Here is a 15,769-nt window from a genome sequence, read left to right on the forward strand (position 1 = left end):
CAAGGTACAAAGAGGAACGGCATAGCTTACCAGGTGTTACCCACCAGCCAGGTCTTACATTGCGTGCACTGCTGCTGTGCAGAGCACACTACAACACACTCAGCCATTTACAGTAACCCATGGCCTTCTCCCACTTCCTGCAACTCTTGTAGCCCAATCCCACTGGACCCATACAAGGACTTTGTTCATTGTGGACCTTGGGAGCAATAGGCCACCAGAGTTGTGTGTCTCGGTGTGTGTGGGGTTCTGCTTAGCATGAATAGATGGGAAGGTTGAAGGACACCCAGCATAGCAGTGATATTTCCAGTGCAGGGGCTAGCAAAGTGGGAAAAGGGGACAGCTCTAATAAACTCTAATGTGGAGCTTCTCTGTGTTTTGTCCTTTTGAAGAAGGGGCCAGATTGTGCCCTTTATGAAATGGTGCCTTGGGAAAACCTCTCTACATTCAAGAACCCGGTGGTCCATGAAGCATGATTATGTGATCCAGATATTGGTTCTTCAAGCACGATGTCCTTGTACCTTGAAACAAAGCAAAATGGCAGACCAATCAGAACATTTTAATTATCCCCATATCCTTTTTAAATAATTGGCTATCTGCACTATAATTACCCGGATTTTTTTCCCACAGATGACTCCAGTATAGCCAGGACGGCAAGAACATACATTAGGCCGTATACATGTGCCTCCATACAGACACTTCCGGTTGCATACAGCTGAAACATACAAATATGTGGGTGGTATATTGTTATTTTCTGTAAGGAAAAGAAACCCAGGTATCCTGCAATAATTCCTGTGCTTAGATGCCACAGCATTGGTCTCCACAAGGGAACAGCGGTGCTTCTCGTGGCTTGGGCTCAGACAGAAAGGTCTAGTTCAACTTCCAAAAGTCACAAGATAGAGATACCTTTGTAGAACAATGCAAAGATTCCAAGTGATGTGGCAATGCATACCACACTGAGCCATGTTAACCACACTGAGCCACGTTAACTATTTTGGCTTCTTTTAAGCCTTGAATAAAACAAGTTTTAACCATAAAGAATCAGAGACTGTCACTCTGTTTTGAGCACCTGGAATACCTTGCTTTGGCTAAAATAGGCAAAATATTCTTTAAAATAACTTTAACCCCTACTGATTGAATTGGTCATTTATAGGTTACTAGATTTCTCAATGAAACTGAAAACTCAACCCTTGTATTTGTGTAAGTGGTAGGTATCCCAGCATGAATGACAAGAGAGTTACGAGTGCCTGATCTTGTGGGGATTGTAGGGGTTGCTGATTCTCAACTTGCTTCAGTAACTTCTTTCAACTGTACCAGTAAAGACAAGTTCACAGTGTGCATCTCCTGATATAATGCAAGCTAGCAATGGTTGCTCCAGCAGAAATATCAATTTTTACGTTATTATCCAAACATTACATCTGACTCACGTGTTTGACAGTGAATTCCTTCCCATTCTGGAGGGCAATGGCAAGTACTTGGCCCAATACATTCTCCTCCATTCTTGCACTTCTGAAGGCATATAGCTGCAGAAGACAAGACCACACACACAATGAAGGACACCTTGAATATCCCTAAATGCTCAAAATCTGTGAAACAACTGAAGAATTGGAAGAGTATGATTATGCCATTCAACATGCATTTGAAAAGATATATCCTTGTTTAAACCCCACCTCATCTATACATAGCTGCTCCTTAAGCTAGGTTGACTTGGTTTTTACAAGAAGGATGAAAAAGGCAAGATGAGGGATTTGAAGTAAATGATAATTACTTTATGAATCAGCACAGGGCATTTCTAGATGGGCTTTTTAAGGGCATTAGATGAGATTTAATGCTTTCCCTCCCTGTGAAAGCTTTCAGTTTGGTCTGCCCTTGTCATGTCACAATCCACTTTGCTAGGTATGTGGTGTCTAAATAGGAGTCTCCTGCAGCATACAGGCTGCAATCCTAAGAATATTTTTCTGGGAGTAAACCCCATTGAATAATGGGCTAGACATGGTTAGGATTGCTCCAATACTGTCTACTTTAGTGTATGTGTGTAAAATCACATTCCCTCAGCTAAAGTCCAAAATGTCAACCTAAGAGCACTGGTATAGGAAAATTATACACATACCTATCCTTAGGAGAATTACAGGTACAGGAAATATGCCGGGGAAAAGAATTAGAAAATACATTCCTTCCATACTGGGTCACTGAGCAGAAGTCAAATGTCACATGAAACCGCCTTATACTGAATCAGACTTTGGTTCATCACAGTATTGTCTACTCAGACTGGCAGTGGCTCTCCAAGGTCTCAGGTGAGAAAGTTTTTCAACATTACTGATCCTTTGGCTAGAGATGTCGAGGATTGAACCTGAGACCTTCTGCATGCTTAGCAGAGACTCTACCATTGAGTCAAAGCCCCTCCAAAATACTGATGAGATTCACAGGAATGAAAAACAATCAAAATATCTCTACATTTACAGGCACACTGATGGGATCTATATTGGATGTGACTAGCCATGTAAGAGATGCCGTCACAAAGAGAAGCTCACTGAAAAACATAAGCTCAAAGTAGTGTGGCAGTGGGAAAGGACACAATATTAGGAATTTTTACAAAAATGACTGAAAGCAAAACAGTTAAGTATCAGAATTTTATTACATAAATCTGTGGCAGACCCAAATTTAAAATACTACATACCAAACTGGCCATGCCATATCAAAAAAGATATCATGACAGCTAACAAGATCATAGGGCTGGAGCATGTCAAACTGGCAGAGGTTTTAGTTCAGGAAAATACATTAAAGGGGGTCTTGATACACTCAAATTAAGGATGTGGTAGGAATGCCCAGAGAACTCTCTCTGCTTTGAAAAAAATAGTAATAGTCCCTTTGGCTACCCATGTCCCTTTGGTTATCCATTTCTTTGCAGCTGAGATTATTACACAGTTGCCATACGGCTCCCAGCTAAATACATATGCTAACTATATACCTGTTGAAATCATTCAGACTCAATTTCTGAGAGCCATAGTTGTGGTTCCCTGCTGTGTTTCTAATGCAGTTTTGCATCTAGACATGGGCTGAATTCCTTTGGAAGCTCATGTATGGATACAGAGGATCAATTACTGGCTGAAGCTTGTTTACTCTCCTGTGGATCTTCTATCTTTAACATTAACAGACATCTTTCAGTCAATATGGAAAAGGTCCCGTTCAGAGAAATTACAATCCACTGGATATTCCCCTACTAGCCTTGGGGTTATTCACCAGCTAAATCTGAAATCAAGCAAAGGCTCTGGAATACTGAACTTCAACACCACTTAAGTTCTGCTATAAAACACCATCACTTCAGGAAGAAGAAACTGGTGTTGTCTAACCATTTAGCAAATGTATTGATTCCCAAACGCAGGACAGTTTTCACTCTGGCCATTTTAATGTTCTTCCATCCACTTTATTAGAAGGGTAACACTGTGGTGTGCCACTTCAGGAGCATTTATGCCCTTGTGCTACTTGGGAAACTGAAACAGCTGGACGTGTGCTGCTAAAGTGCCCTTTCTGTAATAACCTTAGATGTAAATCTAGTACACCCATCTTCCAAAAATCCCAAGAAAATTGGAGGAATAGTGTATCTCCTTTCTTCTTGCAGACCTTGATTCTGAAACCTCAGAGTTGATAGATTCTGTGCATCAGTCAGAGTCTACTGAGCTACAGTGTTGATTTAGTGAAATTTATTTGCTTTTCAAATGTATCTTAATAGAAAACTGTATGTATGTTCCTATAAGCACTCTGTTTATGTATGTTTTCTTCTGCTGGTTCATGACTATAATAAATAATTGATTGATTGACTGACATTTAAGGGAAATTAATGTAAGAGAGATCTGTGACATCAAGTGCACTGCAAGAAAGCTTCTTCACAAGCACCTCCCAGTGGAGAACCCTGTAGAACCCAGCTTTGACACTTTTCCCAATGCACATTTGGCTTCCTTTTTACACCTCAACAGGCTTGTGGTGCTGGATTACCTTGGCTATCAGGAAAAAGGAAGGATATACAGTACAACAGACTCAATTTCGTGACTGCACTCCTTTCATGCAACTGCAAAGCTGTCACTAAGAGAAAGATATTATATGGTATTTTTAAAGTATCAACATGCAAGGAAATAAATTCCTGCAAATCACTGAAGGAGCATTCTCAGAAGCATGGGCAGCCCTCTCTGTGAAATGGATTCCTGGAAATGGAAATACAGCTTGGACCATGTGGGCCTTTTAGCACACATCCTTCAAGGCCAATTTCATCAGCACCACTACCACCACCATTGTTCAGTGACCAAGGAACAGTCTTCCTCACTGTCAAGGGTATTCTTTAGGGAAGGTGGGGAACAGCTGTTAGAGAATGCACACTACAAGCTTGCTTCTATTTAGCCCGAGTCTACCCCCTATAAGTTCCTGGCTTCATTGCTTCCCTTCAGTTTCTCCAACTCTTGTCTGGCTGATGGCTCAAACCTACATTCCAACTTCTGCTACCAAGAATAGTCTTCATCTTTATTTATAGTGTTCTGGGGAGGGTATTCCAACACAGTGATATTTCTGCAAGCCAAGGGGGCCTCCACACATGGCAGAAAACCCTCTTCTATTTTACTCTGCCCCCCCCTTACTTTGTGTGTGGGACTGATGGAGCTTCTTATGATTTTATTTATATAAATGGAATGAAGTCTCTGGTTTTTTGTGTCTTCCAATTCAGAATTTGTCTCAAGACTGTATTGGTTCGGCAAAAGGCTCTTAAGGACATATGCTGTGCATATATTGAGCTGAACAAGTAAACCTTGCATGCTTCAGAAATAAGGCAAAAGAAAAAAAAATCCTAAGCATGCTATTTTGCAACTGAAGGTATGACCCCTTCCATCATTTAGACAGGAAACCCCTGAGGGTCACATTAAGCAGCAGAGAAAAAGATGACCTCCAATTACAGCTGAATGTAAATTAAATGCTACTTATCGCTGTAGCTCGGTCCAAGTGCTTTTTATATACCAATTTAGTCACAGGCTTCCTTTTTTATGTTCCAAGGTGCTGATAGAAATACGTACGAGTGTTGCATCTTTTGCCCCTCCATCCTGAAGGGCAAGAGCAAACATTTGGGCCCACGCATCTCCCTCCATTGATGCACATTGGGTCACAGATACCTGCAACCAAAGCACATTTAGAAATTACTTAATGCCAATTATTAAATATGACAGCATTTTTCAAGCCTTTTAAATCAGCCTTACTTTTTTCACATCTCCTTCCGATGTAGCCATCAGGACAACTGCAAACATTATTTCTCATACAATGACCACCATTCTTACACGGTGGGTTACAGACAGCTAAAAGAGAAGAGAGACAAACATTAAGTACAGGCTCCAGTTTTGTACAATACTAGAATATGTCATTTTCATTTTCTTCTGCTAGGATTTGAGCAAGGGTAGGGCAGAGGGGGGGTGTTTAAGAATCAATTCTGTCTTGCATCATCTATTTATAACTTGCATCATTCTCTCCTCCATTTTATCCTCTCAACAACCCTGTGAGGTAGGTTAGGCTGAGAGTGGGTGACCAGAGCAAGGGCATCCAGCAAGTTTCTATGGCAGAGTGAAGATTCAACCCTGGATTTCCCATATCATAGCCCAACAACTCTAATCACTACACACAGCACTGTTCTCAGAAGGATCTATATGAATGGAAGGATCTATATAGATGGGAACAGATGCTTTTAACCATGTCTAATGACCTGGATGGCACAGGGTAGCTTGATCTCAGAAGCAGAGCAGGATCTACCTTGGCTAGTATTTGGAATACCAGGGACATGATCAATGTTTCCTCTAATTTCCCCTTCTACTGAATGGAGCAATTCACATCCTGACCAGAATATAACTGCTGTAATCAGGACTTTTTTTCTTTAGCAGGAACACACAGGAACACAGTTCCGGCTGGCTTGGTGTCAGGGGGTGTGGCTTAATATGCAAATGAGTTCCTGATGGGCTTTTTCTACAAAAAAAGCCCTATGTGAAACAATGGTGATGTCAGGGGGTATTGGCCTAATATGCAAAGAAGAAGAATTGCAGATTTATACCCCACCCTTCTCTCTGAATCTCCCATATCTTACAATCTCCCATATCTTCTCCCCCGACAACAGACACCCTGTGAGGTGGGTGGGGCTGAGAGGGCTCTCACAGCAGCTGCCCTTTCAAGGACAACTCCTGCAATAGCTATGACTGACCCAAGGCCATTTCAGCAGGTGCAAGTGGAGGAGTGGGGAATCAAACCCGGTTCTCCCAGATAAGAGCCCATGAACTTAACCACTACACCAAAATGGCTCTCAAATGAGTTCCTGCTGAGCTTTTTCTACAAAAAAAGCCCTGGCTGTAATCTTAGCATGGTCGATGAGTAGTGCTAGACCCTGCACATATCTAAATTGTTGATGAGCAGGGCTTTCTGTGTAAATGAGCAGCTGCTCATGTGCACAGCTTAGAGGGAAAACTGGTGATGCAGAGGCAGGCAATGGTAAACCACCTCCCAATGCCTCTTGCTTTGAAAACCCTGTGGGGCTGCCTTAAGTCAGCTGTGACTCGACAGCAAAAAAAAAAAAAAGACCTTTTGACTGTTTGGTGGTGCTTCACACTATTGGCTCCTGCACTTCCATTCATCCATACATGCACTTCAGTCATATGCACCCCCCACCCCCCAAGGATCAATGAACTCATTTACAAGGGCATGCTCCACTCTACAAACTAATAACATTTCTGGCAAGCTTTACCATAAACATATTTGAGACATTTGTTCTATCATGTCTACCACAAGTAAGCATAAAGGACCAATCTTGCTAGCACAGAGCAGAATGGTTCAGAACAGGTGCTATCTTGGCAAGTTTGGTTAAGTGCGCGGACTCTTATCTGGGAGAACCGGATTTGATTCCCCACTCCTCCACTTGCACCTGCTGGAATGGCCTTGGGTTAGCCATAGCTCTCATGGGAGTTGTCCTTGAAAGGGCAGCTTCCATGAGTGCTCCTCAGCCCCACCCACCTTACAGGGTGTCTGTTGTGGGGGAGGAAGGTAAAGGAGATTGTGAGCCGCTCTGAGACTCTTTGGAGTGGAGGGCGGGATATAAATCCAATATCATCTTCTTCTTCTTCAAGTTTTTTTTTTTTTGGTCTGATTGTGAATAGGAGTTATCAGGAACCAGGGCCTATAACAAAAAAAACATTAATGTAATAGTTGTGGAGGTCTCCTTAAATAGGAACTTCTGGCCATTCACTGACAATATGTGATCTTTAAATCTGGTTTGGCTGTGCCATTTTAGAAGGCTAATAGGGGAACAAGCAAAGTGATTAATATAGCCTGAGGAGGCAGTCTATAGTTGCTAATGCTTTTGGATGGGAAATGGTGGAGCCTGAGGGTATTTAAGCCTTCAGTCTGAATCCAGTACTGTTTGTGTAAAAAGATCACTTCCCATTGGCTACCAAAAACCTGGCAAAGCTCCAGTTCCTTAGACTTTAGCCACAGTGTCATGCTTCTTAGCTTTGGACCTCAGCGCAGTCAGCTCAGAACAGAGCATGGCAAGTATCCACTACCCACAAATCCCTTTTCCAAAACAGTAAATGTCTGAACATCTGTAAAAAGTGAGATCTTAACCACTATATGATTCAAACTATGCATTATTCCATCCATTTTGCTTCCCTGAAAATAGAACGGGAAAAACATATATTCAGTTACTTTCTTTGGATTGTGTCAGAAGAACCACAAGCAAAGTTCAGGGAATGGGACTTCCCCACCTCCCACTACAGCCCAGTCTGTTCCTGGAGGTCAGGGGACCTTCATGCATGGGGCAAAGTGGAAAGGGGCAATCAGCAAAAAACGGACCTTTCTCCTCTGCTAAAGCAAGTACCTTTTCACTGGAATAAGAGTTGTTATGGCAGTCAGAGCATACATGGATGCAACATTTTCTTTCTCAAAATGAAAAAAAAAATTACCATTTTGACAATAGGCACCAAAAAATCCTTTGGGACAAAGACAAGTATTTGGTTTAATGCACAATCCACCATTGAGGCATACTGGGTCACACACCGCTATAGAAGACAAGGAAGCAAAAGGTAAACATATATATATATATATTTAAAATGTTAATTGTAGACGCATGTTATTAAAGTATTTCACTTTTCCTGCATGCATTCTATTTTAAGTAACTTAGCTATAATGAGGAAATGACAGGAGAACTGGCATATAGTTTATTTCAACCCACTGTTTGGTAGTGCTTACTTCTTCCCACTACCTGCCCAACCACAAAGGCTATGCTTATTTGCCTACATTGCATATTTAAATATAGGTACAGTTACAGTTGCCTTTCTATTAGCTGAATATTAACTGCCAACTTTTACAGGCCTGAATTTGGGTGCCACACTTACGAAAATAAAAATAGTGGCTGCTGGTGACAGGACCTTCCCAGTGGTGGTATCTTGTTTATGGAACTGCCTCTTCATGTTTTACCTTGTTTTTAGGGGTCAAGTAAAAAAACTTGGCTATTCACTCAGGCATTAAAGTACAGTGAAAATATAATAATTGTACTGGCTGTTTTTGCTGAGGTTTTCTTTTTGCTTTTATTTTAACTGATATTTTAGGTTGTCTCAAGAACCTTGGGTTAGAAGGTGACCTGAAATATTTTAATTAGTAAACATAAACATACCTCACCATCATATTCCAGCAGAACAAAAACAAAAAAATGCAAACAAAGCAAGCCAGAACTAGGAACCATCCTGGTGAGACTTTTTAAACCTGGTCAGGTGATACTCCTCACCTTCTGGGTGAGAGGCAAAAGAAAAATAATCACCCTTGGAGGCACAAAAGGTTATCAAACCAGAGCTAAAGCAGGCCCTGGCTGACTGAGCCAATGAATACCTGCATTACAATTATAGAGGCATATAATTATTTAGAATATTTCTACACCACCATTGAAAAACCCCAAGACAAATAGACTTAAGCTGCATAAAAAACTAGCCGTTAAAAAGAACAGACCTTTAAAAAGATGATAAACTCCTAATTAAATGCCTGGGTAAAAAGAGGTGTTTTAGCCGGGTGCCTACAATAAAGTAGGTACTAGGCAAGCCTCAAGTGGGAGGGCATTCCAAAGGCAAGGTGCTACCACAGAAAATGCCTTGTCTTTAATCACCACCCGCTTCACTTCTGAAGGTGTGAGGAAAGAGACCAGGGCTTGAGCGGTAGATCTTAATTTGCTCTTGACTCATTAATTCTAGTGGATGATATTTCGCAAAGCAAAGCAAAACAAAGCTAAGCTTTACTAGCAAAGTTTCTATGGGAACCAATCCCATCCCCACCCCAGTTCTGCACTAGTTTAAGTAAGAATTTTGGTTCTTTAGAGTCTTGCACTATAATATTATTACTGGAGATTTAATTTTTTAGTTGTTTATGCTTCTTTTTGTAACCATATATATGTAGCTTTATTGAAAGTCAATTCCTTCTGGAGGTTGGTTTTTACCTGTACTACATGTGGGTCCATACCAGCCAACTCTGCATTGGCAGACATCTGGAGTAAGACATTCACCACCATTTTCACAGTGCCTGTTGCATACCACTGTATCAAACAAAAAAAATTACAAAGGAGCCAGTATATAAAAGAGACTATTTTACAGTTGTAATGCATCCAGATAATTTCTTCATCTTTTTGCCCCATGGATTTTAATAATGAGAACTGCATTGCAAGGACTGAATTCACACATTACAAATGACCTGGATTTGTTCATTATAAGCATGAATATTGTCTGATTTATATGCTCAGTTCTGCTATCCTCTTCCAATTTACTCCTAGTTTAAAATTCCATTTACGGGGTGGGGGGGGGGTGCAAGGATTCCAACAGAAACTTCCACTTGAACATTATAACAAATCTGAGCTTTGTCAGAGACTTCAAGAGCAGGAACTGTTCACTCGCACTCTTTGCACAAGGGAACTGGTAGTGGTAGAATAGAGTGAGTTGCGCAAGTCCAACAATAAACCAAATTAATGTTCATCACAAACTCTGGTTTGTTTGTGATGTCTGAAAAGAATCAAGATATTGATACAGCGCTGGTATACAAATTTAATGACACTTCAGTGCAATGACAAACAAAATTGCACTTACCTTTAACTATTGTTCATTGAGTATTTTCTATGCAAGCACACATGGGGACTGAGCACGAGCAGGCCTGCCATCAGATAGGTCTTTATAGCTAGAAGCTTTGAGGCAGTGCTGTGGGCCAGAAGCTTGTTCCCACTCAGTGACCATGCACTCCTGCACAGTAGCACTCCCACCCTCAGCACCACTGAAACAAAAGCATGCAGTGGGGCAGGAGAGAGGGTATGTGTGCCCGCACAGAAAATGTTAGATGAATAATAGTTATAATAAATAAATAATTTTTTTATTTATACCCCGCCCTCCCCGCCGAGGCAGGCTCAGGGCAGCTGGGCCAGGCAAGTGCAACTTTGTTTTTGTCATCAATCTTCTGTGTAGTTCCACATGGAGATTCTAGCAAGCTACTCACAAGGAGGTGGGGCATGCTCTCCTCACTTGAACAGTGAATGAAGTACTGCCTTGCTCGCTAGAGTCTGTTGTATCACCTGCAGATCCAAAGCATAGTGATATACGAATGTGTCTGCCAATGACCAGGTGGCAGCTCTGCAAATCTCCATCAAATGCACTCCATCCAGGAAAGCTATTGAAGTCATTGCCCTAGTGGAATGGGCATGAATGTTTAGAGGGCATGGTAACCTGGCCCAACCATAACACTACCTATTGGCCCTGATAATCCATCTGAGATAATACTCTTACACCTCTCTTGGGGCCATTAAAACAAACAGGGCTCTATGCCTGTGGTAAAATAATAATGCCGTTCTAACATCTAAATAATGCAATGAGCACTCATTTTCAGAGCTCAGTAAAGGGAAGATGGCAAAATTATATTTTGGGATAAATGGAACCTGGCAACTACCTTAGGGAGAAACCTAAGACTAAAGTGAAGGATTTCCCTCTCAGGAAAAAAAAATCAAAAATGGGAGGGGGGGTCTATCTGAAGAGCTGCTAAACTCACTCACCCTCTTGGCTGCAGTAACAGCCATTAAAAACACACTTTCATTTAAAGCTCTGCCAAAGAACATGTAGCAAGGGGTCACAAGGGTTGAGTATTAACTGTGCCAACACAACCAACAGTGACCATTGGGGTACTAAAGGATCCCAGGGCAGACAAAAATTACCTAGCCCTTTAAGAAACCTCTTGGACAAATGGTGGGAGAAGACTGATCCTGTCACAACTCCCTTGTGATAGCTAGAGAGAGCAGCCAGGTTAACATTCAAAGAGGAAAACACTAAGCATGTACAGGTGTGAAAGCCATCACTGTGGCCATTTGCCCTGGACTCACACAAACCTGACCAGCTGATAAACCCACATCCACACTTCCACCCTCATCCAAGACAGAAACAGGTAGAGATCTTGGACCCAGAAACGAAGGTCTGGGCTTCACCTACAAGGCTTGAGAGTGCAGGCAGACTAATTTGCATTTCTCCTTGCCTTTAACCTTTTTGGTTGGTGGCTCAAAAGAGGAATGATGAGGTGGAGTGCAACCAAGACTGGATCCACTGAGACATGGATCTGGGAGATGGAGTTGAATATGTTCATTCTGAAGACACTGAATTGGGAGCTCTCTCTGGGGCTGACTTAGACAAGCGCTCCAAGGCTTTAAGGGCTTTTGCCCACAGTACTGCCTTAAGTTTTGACACCCTATCCCCCTGAGCTTCTGAGTCATGGAAACAACTCAGAAGCAGACATCACTCCAACAAATCTGGAACAATTCCTCTCTAACATGACTGTAGCTGGACACTCCAGAAAACACGACTTTCTCCTTTGGTGGCAAAAGAGGAGCTGAGGGTGGGGGCATTGCTGCACAGGAGCACATGGTCCCTGGGTGGGAACAAGCTCCTAGCTCTGGTGTGCAGTGCCCCCTGGAGGCTTTTAGCTATACAGACCTATCCAATGGCAGGCCTGCTCATGCACAGTCCCAATGTGAGACTGCACAGAAGAACAATGGTGAAAATTTAGAAACATACTAGGAAATGCAATCCTCTTGGTACTCCTAAAACATTAAATGGAAAGCGATCTCAAGCACTTCTGTACAAATAGTAAGTTTTGAAAGGGGACAAGAATAGACCACATCATGAAAAAGAAGGACAGGTTTCTTACCTGTAACTGGTGATCTTCGAGTGGTCATCTGTGCAATCACACATATGGGTAATCCGCAGGATTGGTCCCAACCTCGGAGAATTCAAAGCAATCTTGATCGCAGATCTGGCGCGCCTCCCACTCGTCCTGGGGAGGAGGCAGGCACTGCGCATGCCTGGACGAGGGGGAGGCGCCTAGCCACTCAGTTTCTTCCCGCCGGACAGGTGGAAAACGAATGTGCTAGATGAGCGTCCAGCAGCGGGGAAGGCTGGGTGGGTCTGTGTGATTGGACAGATGACCACTCGAAGATCACCAGTTACAGGTAAGAAACCTGTCCATCTTCTTCGTGGTCTCTGTGCATTCACACATATGGGTGATTAGCGAGCTATTTCTTCGGAGGTGGGTGCTGGATCTGTAAGAATATGCATGGTTAGGACAAAAACATAAAGAGTATAGTACTCACGATGGTTAGTCGAAGATGGAGCGCAGCACTGCTTGTCCGAAGGAGGCATCACGCCGGGCACGGACGTCAAGAGCGTAGTGCGAGGCGAAGGTAGATGTAGAGGACCAGACGGCTGCAGCGCAGATGTCCTCTATAGGGATGCCCTTCATGAAGGCTGACGAGGTAGCCACGGCTCTGGTCGAGTGGGCTCGTATGTGTTGAGGAACTGGCTGTTTCGCCAGTTGGTAGCAGAGTTCAATAGCAGCAACGAGCCACTTGGAAAGTCTCTGAGTAGATATTTTGCTGCCCTTGTTGTGGGCGGCGTACGCGACAAAGAGTCTAGGGTCTGTACGGAATTGGCGGGTTCTGTCTATGTAGAAGGCTAGAGCCCTACGTGCGTCCAGGTTATGGAGCGCCCTTTGCCCTGCATCCGCGGGGTGCTGAAAGAAAGCTGGTATGGTTGATTGTCTCCCCAGGTGAAAGGGAGAGACGACCTTTGGCAGGAATGTCGGGTCGGGTCGGAGGACCACCGTGCTATTGTGAAAGATCGTATATGGTGGGTCCGCCCTGAGTGCACAGATGTCGCTGGCCCTCTTGCCTGTGGTGAGAGCCGTGAGTAAGGCTGTCTTCCATGACAGCAGGTGTAGTGGAATAGAAGCCATGGGCTCAAAAGGCGGTTTCATGAGCTGGCTTAGGACGAGAGAAAGGCTCCAGGTAGGAAGAATTTGTTTGACTGGTGGGTGTAGGCGAGTGATGCCCTTGAGGAAGGCTCTGGTAGCATGGTGAGAGAAGACAGTCGTGCCCCCAATGCGGGGGTGGAAGGCTGAGATGGCTGCCAGGTGAACCTTCAGTGAAGAGTATGAGAGCCCCGCCCTAGAGAGCGTTAGGGTATAGGTTAGCACCTGGGATATGGTGGCGCAGCTAGGGTCGAAGTTGTGTTGTGAGGCATAGTGAGAGAAACGCTTCCACTTAAGTAGATAGGATTTTCTAGTGGATGGCTTCCTAGAATTCACTAGGACCTGGCGGACCTCAGGGGGAAACTCTAGAAACTGATCCTCCAGGCTGTCAATTTGAGTGATGCCGGGTTGTGATGCAGGACCTTGCCGTCCTGTTGGGAGAGGAGGTCCTGTGCTTGAGGAAGTAGGAGGAATGTATTGTTGGACAGAAGCAGCAAGGTTGTAAACCATGGCTGGCGGGGCCACCATGGGGTTATTAGAATGCAATTCGTGCGGTCTACTTGAATCTTCTGTAGAACTCTGGTGATAAGTGGAACGGGAGGAAAGAGGTAGTGGAATGCTCCCTTCCACGTTTGGAGGAAGGCGTCCCCTTTGGAGAGTTGAGACGGAGGACCCCTCATGTAGAAGTGGATGCATTGGGCATTTGACGGTGAAGCAAATACATCTACTTTCGGGGTCCCGAAGATGCTGAAGATCTGTCGGATGTATTTGCTGTTGATGGACCACTCGTGGTTGTTGGTCGAGTGGCGGCTCAGGGCATCTGCCTGGGTGTTTTCGGTTCCTGGTAGGTGAACAGCCGTGAGGAAGATGCCCTGGCTTATGCTCCAGTGCCACAACGCCAGGGCCCTCTTGCAGAGTCTGATGGAGGCGGTGCCTCCCTGCCTGTTGATGTAGAAGACCGTGGCGATGTTGTCGGAGGTGACCTGGACGTGCTGGTTCCTCAGCGATGGGAGGAAGGACCGTAAGGCCTTGTGCACTGCGAGGAGCTCTAAGCAGTTTATGTGGAGAGAGCGTTCGTAGTCTGACCACTGGCCCTGTACTGTGAGGGCTCCCAAGTGGGCTCCCCATCCCCACTTGGAGGCGTCTGTGGTGACAATCACCGAGGGGGGTGCCTGTTTGAACGGCATGCCCTTGCGGAGGTGACGTTCCATTGTCCACCACTTGAGGGATGTTATGATGTGTGGCGGGAGGGTGAGTAGCGTGGACTGGTGCTGTGTGTGCGGATGGAAGGTCCTGACGAACCACATCTGTAGGGGTCGCATGTGGAGCTTCGCGAAGCACAGAACTGCGGTGGTTGCTGCCATGAGGCCTAACATTCTCTGGAATGTGAGGGCTGTTTGAGATCGCTGGGCGATGATGGTGGTGGCCAGAGACTGTATACCGAGTACTCTGTCCTGAGGTAGGGAGGCCGTTTGAGAGACTGTGGAGATGTCTGCTCCTATAAACTGGATTCGCTGGGTAGGAACCAGTTTGGACTTTGATAGGTTGACTTGGAGGCCTAGGGTGGCCAGGAGAGAGAGGGTAGCGGAGACGTCCAGTTGCAGCTGTTCCTTTGAGTGTGCGACGATCAGCCAGTCGTCTATGTACGGGTAAATTGATATGTGTTGCTGACGTAGTGTGGCTGCTACCACTGCCATACACTTGGTGAAAACCCTCGGGGCTGTGGATAGGCCGAACGGGAGGGAGCAGAACTGGAAGTGCTGTTCCCCGATGGCGAACCTGAGAAACCTTCTGTGACGGTGATTGATTGTGATGTGGAAATAGGCATCCTGAAGGTCTATGGACGCCATCCATGCTTGTTCTGGGATGAGCGGGAGGATTGCCTGGAGTGTGATCATACGGAATTTCTTGTAGGTTATGTGCAGGTTGAGTTTGCGGAGGTCGAGGATGGGGCGGAGTCCACCGTCCTTTTTTGGCACCAGGAAGTAACGGGAATAAAATCCGGTGCGATGGTATTGAGGTGGAACTGGTTCTATCGCGCCTTTGTGCAGCAAAGACGCGATTTCCGCCTGCAGGGGAGTGGACGGAGGTGTGGTGAGGAATCTGTGGTGTTTTGGAGTGGATGCGAATTCTATTAGGTAGCCCCTTTGAATGATGGCGAGGACCCAGGAGTCCGAAGTGATGTCTCTCCAGGCAGGGTAGAACGGTTGCAGACGAGTGTGTGTGGAAGGCTGCGGCTGATGGGGGGAAACTGGACGGCTCGGGGCAGGGTGGTCAAAGAGACGGTTTGGAAGTAGCTGCAGGTTTCTTGGCTGTTTGAGGGCGTCGGTGCTGAAAGGAGGGTTTAGATTGTGGTGGTTTGCGTCGCCATGGCTCCTGTTGTCTCGGGGACCTGGTTCCCTTATAATGGCCGGGCCTCCAGTTCCTGTGCCTGCTGAATTGGGTTGGATGT

General features: G+C 44.8%; 1 protein-coding gene across 1 annotated transcript in view; it reads right to left on the reverse strand.

Moving 5' to 3' along the window:
• Positions 1-242: 242 nt before the first annotated feature.
• Positions 243-15,769, reverse strand: part of VWDE (von Willebrand factor D and EGF domains) — an 80,751-nt gene continuing 65,224 nt past the window's right edge. Inside the window, exons 26-32 of the mRNA XM_060247699.1 lie at positions 9,488-9,583; positions 7,968-8,063; positions 5,232-5,327; positions 5,052-5,147; positions 1,425-1,520; positions 609-712; positions 243-518 (exon numbers count right to left, since the gene is read on the reverse strand). Coding sequence (XP_060103682.1) covers positions 498-518; positions 609-712; positions 1,425-1,520; positions 5,052-5,147; positions 5,232-5,327; positions 7,968-8,063; positions 9,488-9,583 — 605 coding nt within the window. The 3' untranslated portion in view covers positions 243-497. The remainder of the gene's footprint in view (positions 519-608; positions 713-1,424; positions 1,521-5,051; positions 5,148-5,231; positions 5,328-7,967; positions 8,064-9,487; positions 9,584-15,769) is intronic.

The sequence above is a fragment of the Heteronotia binoei genome, chromosome 10 (assembly GCF_032191835.1).
Source record: "Heteronotia binoei isolate CCM8104 ecotype False Entrance Well chromosome 10, APGP_CSIRO_Hbin_v1, whole genome shotgun sequence".
Classification (NCBI taxonomy): domain Eukaryota; kingdom Metazoa; phylum Chordata; class Lepidosauria; order Squamata; family Gekkonidae; genus Heteronotia; species Heteronotia binoei.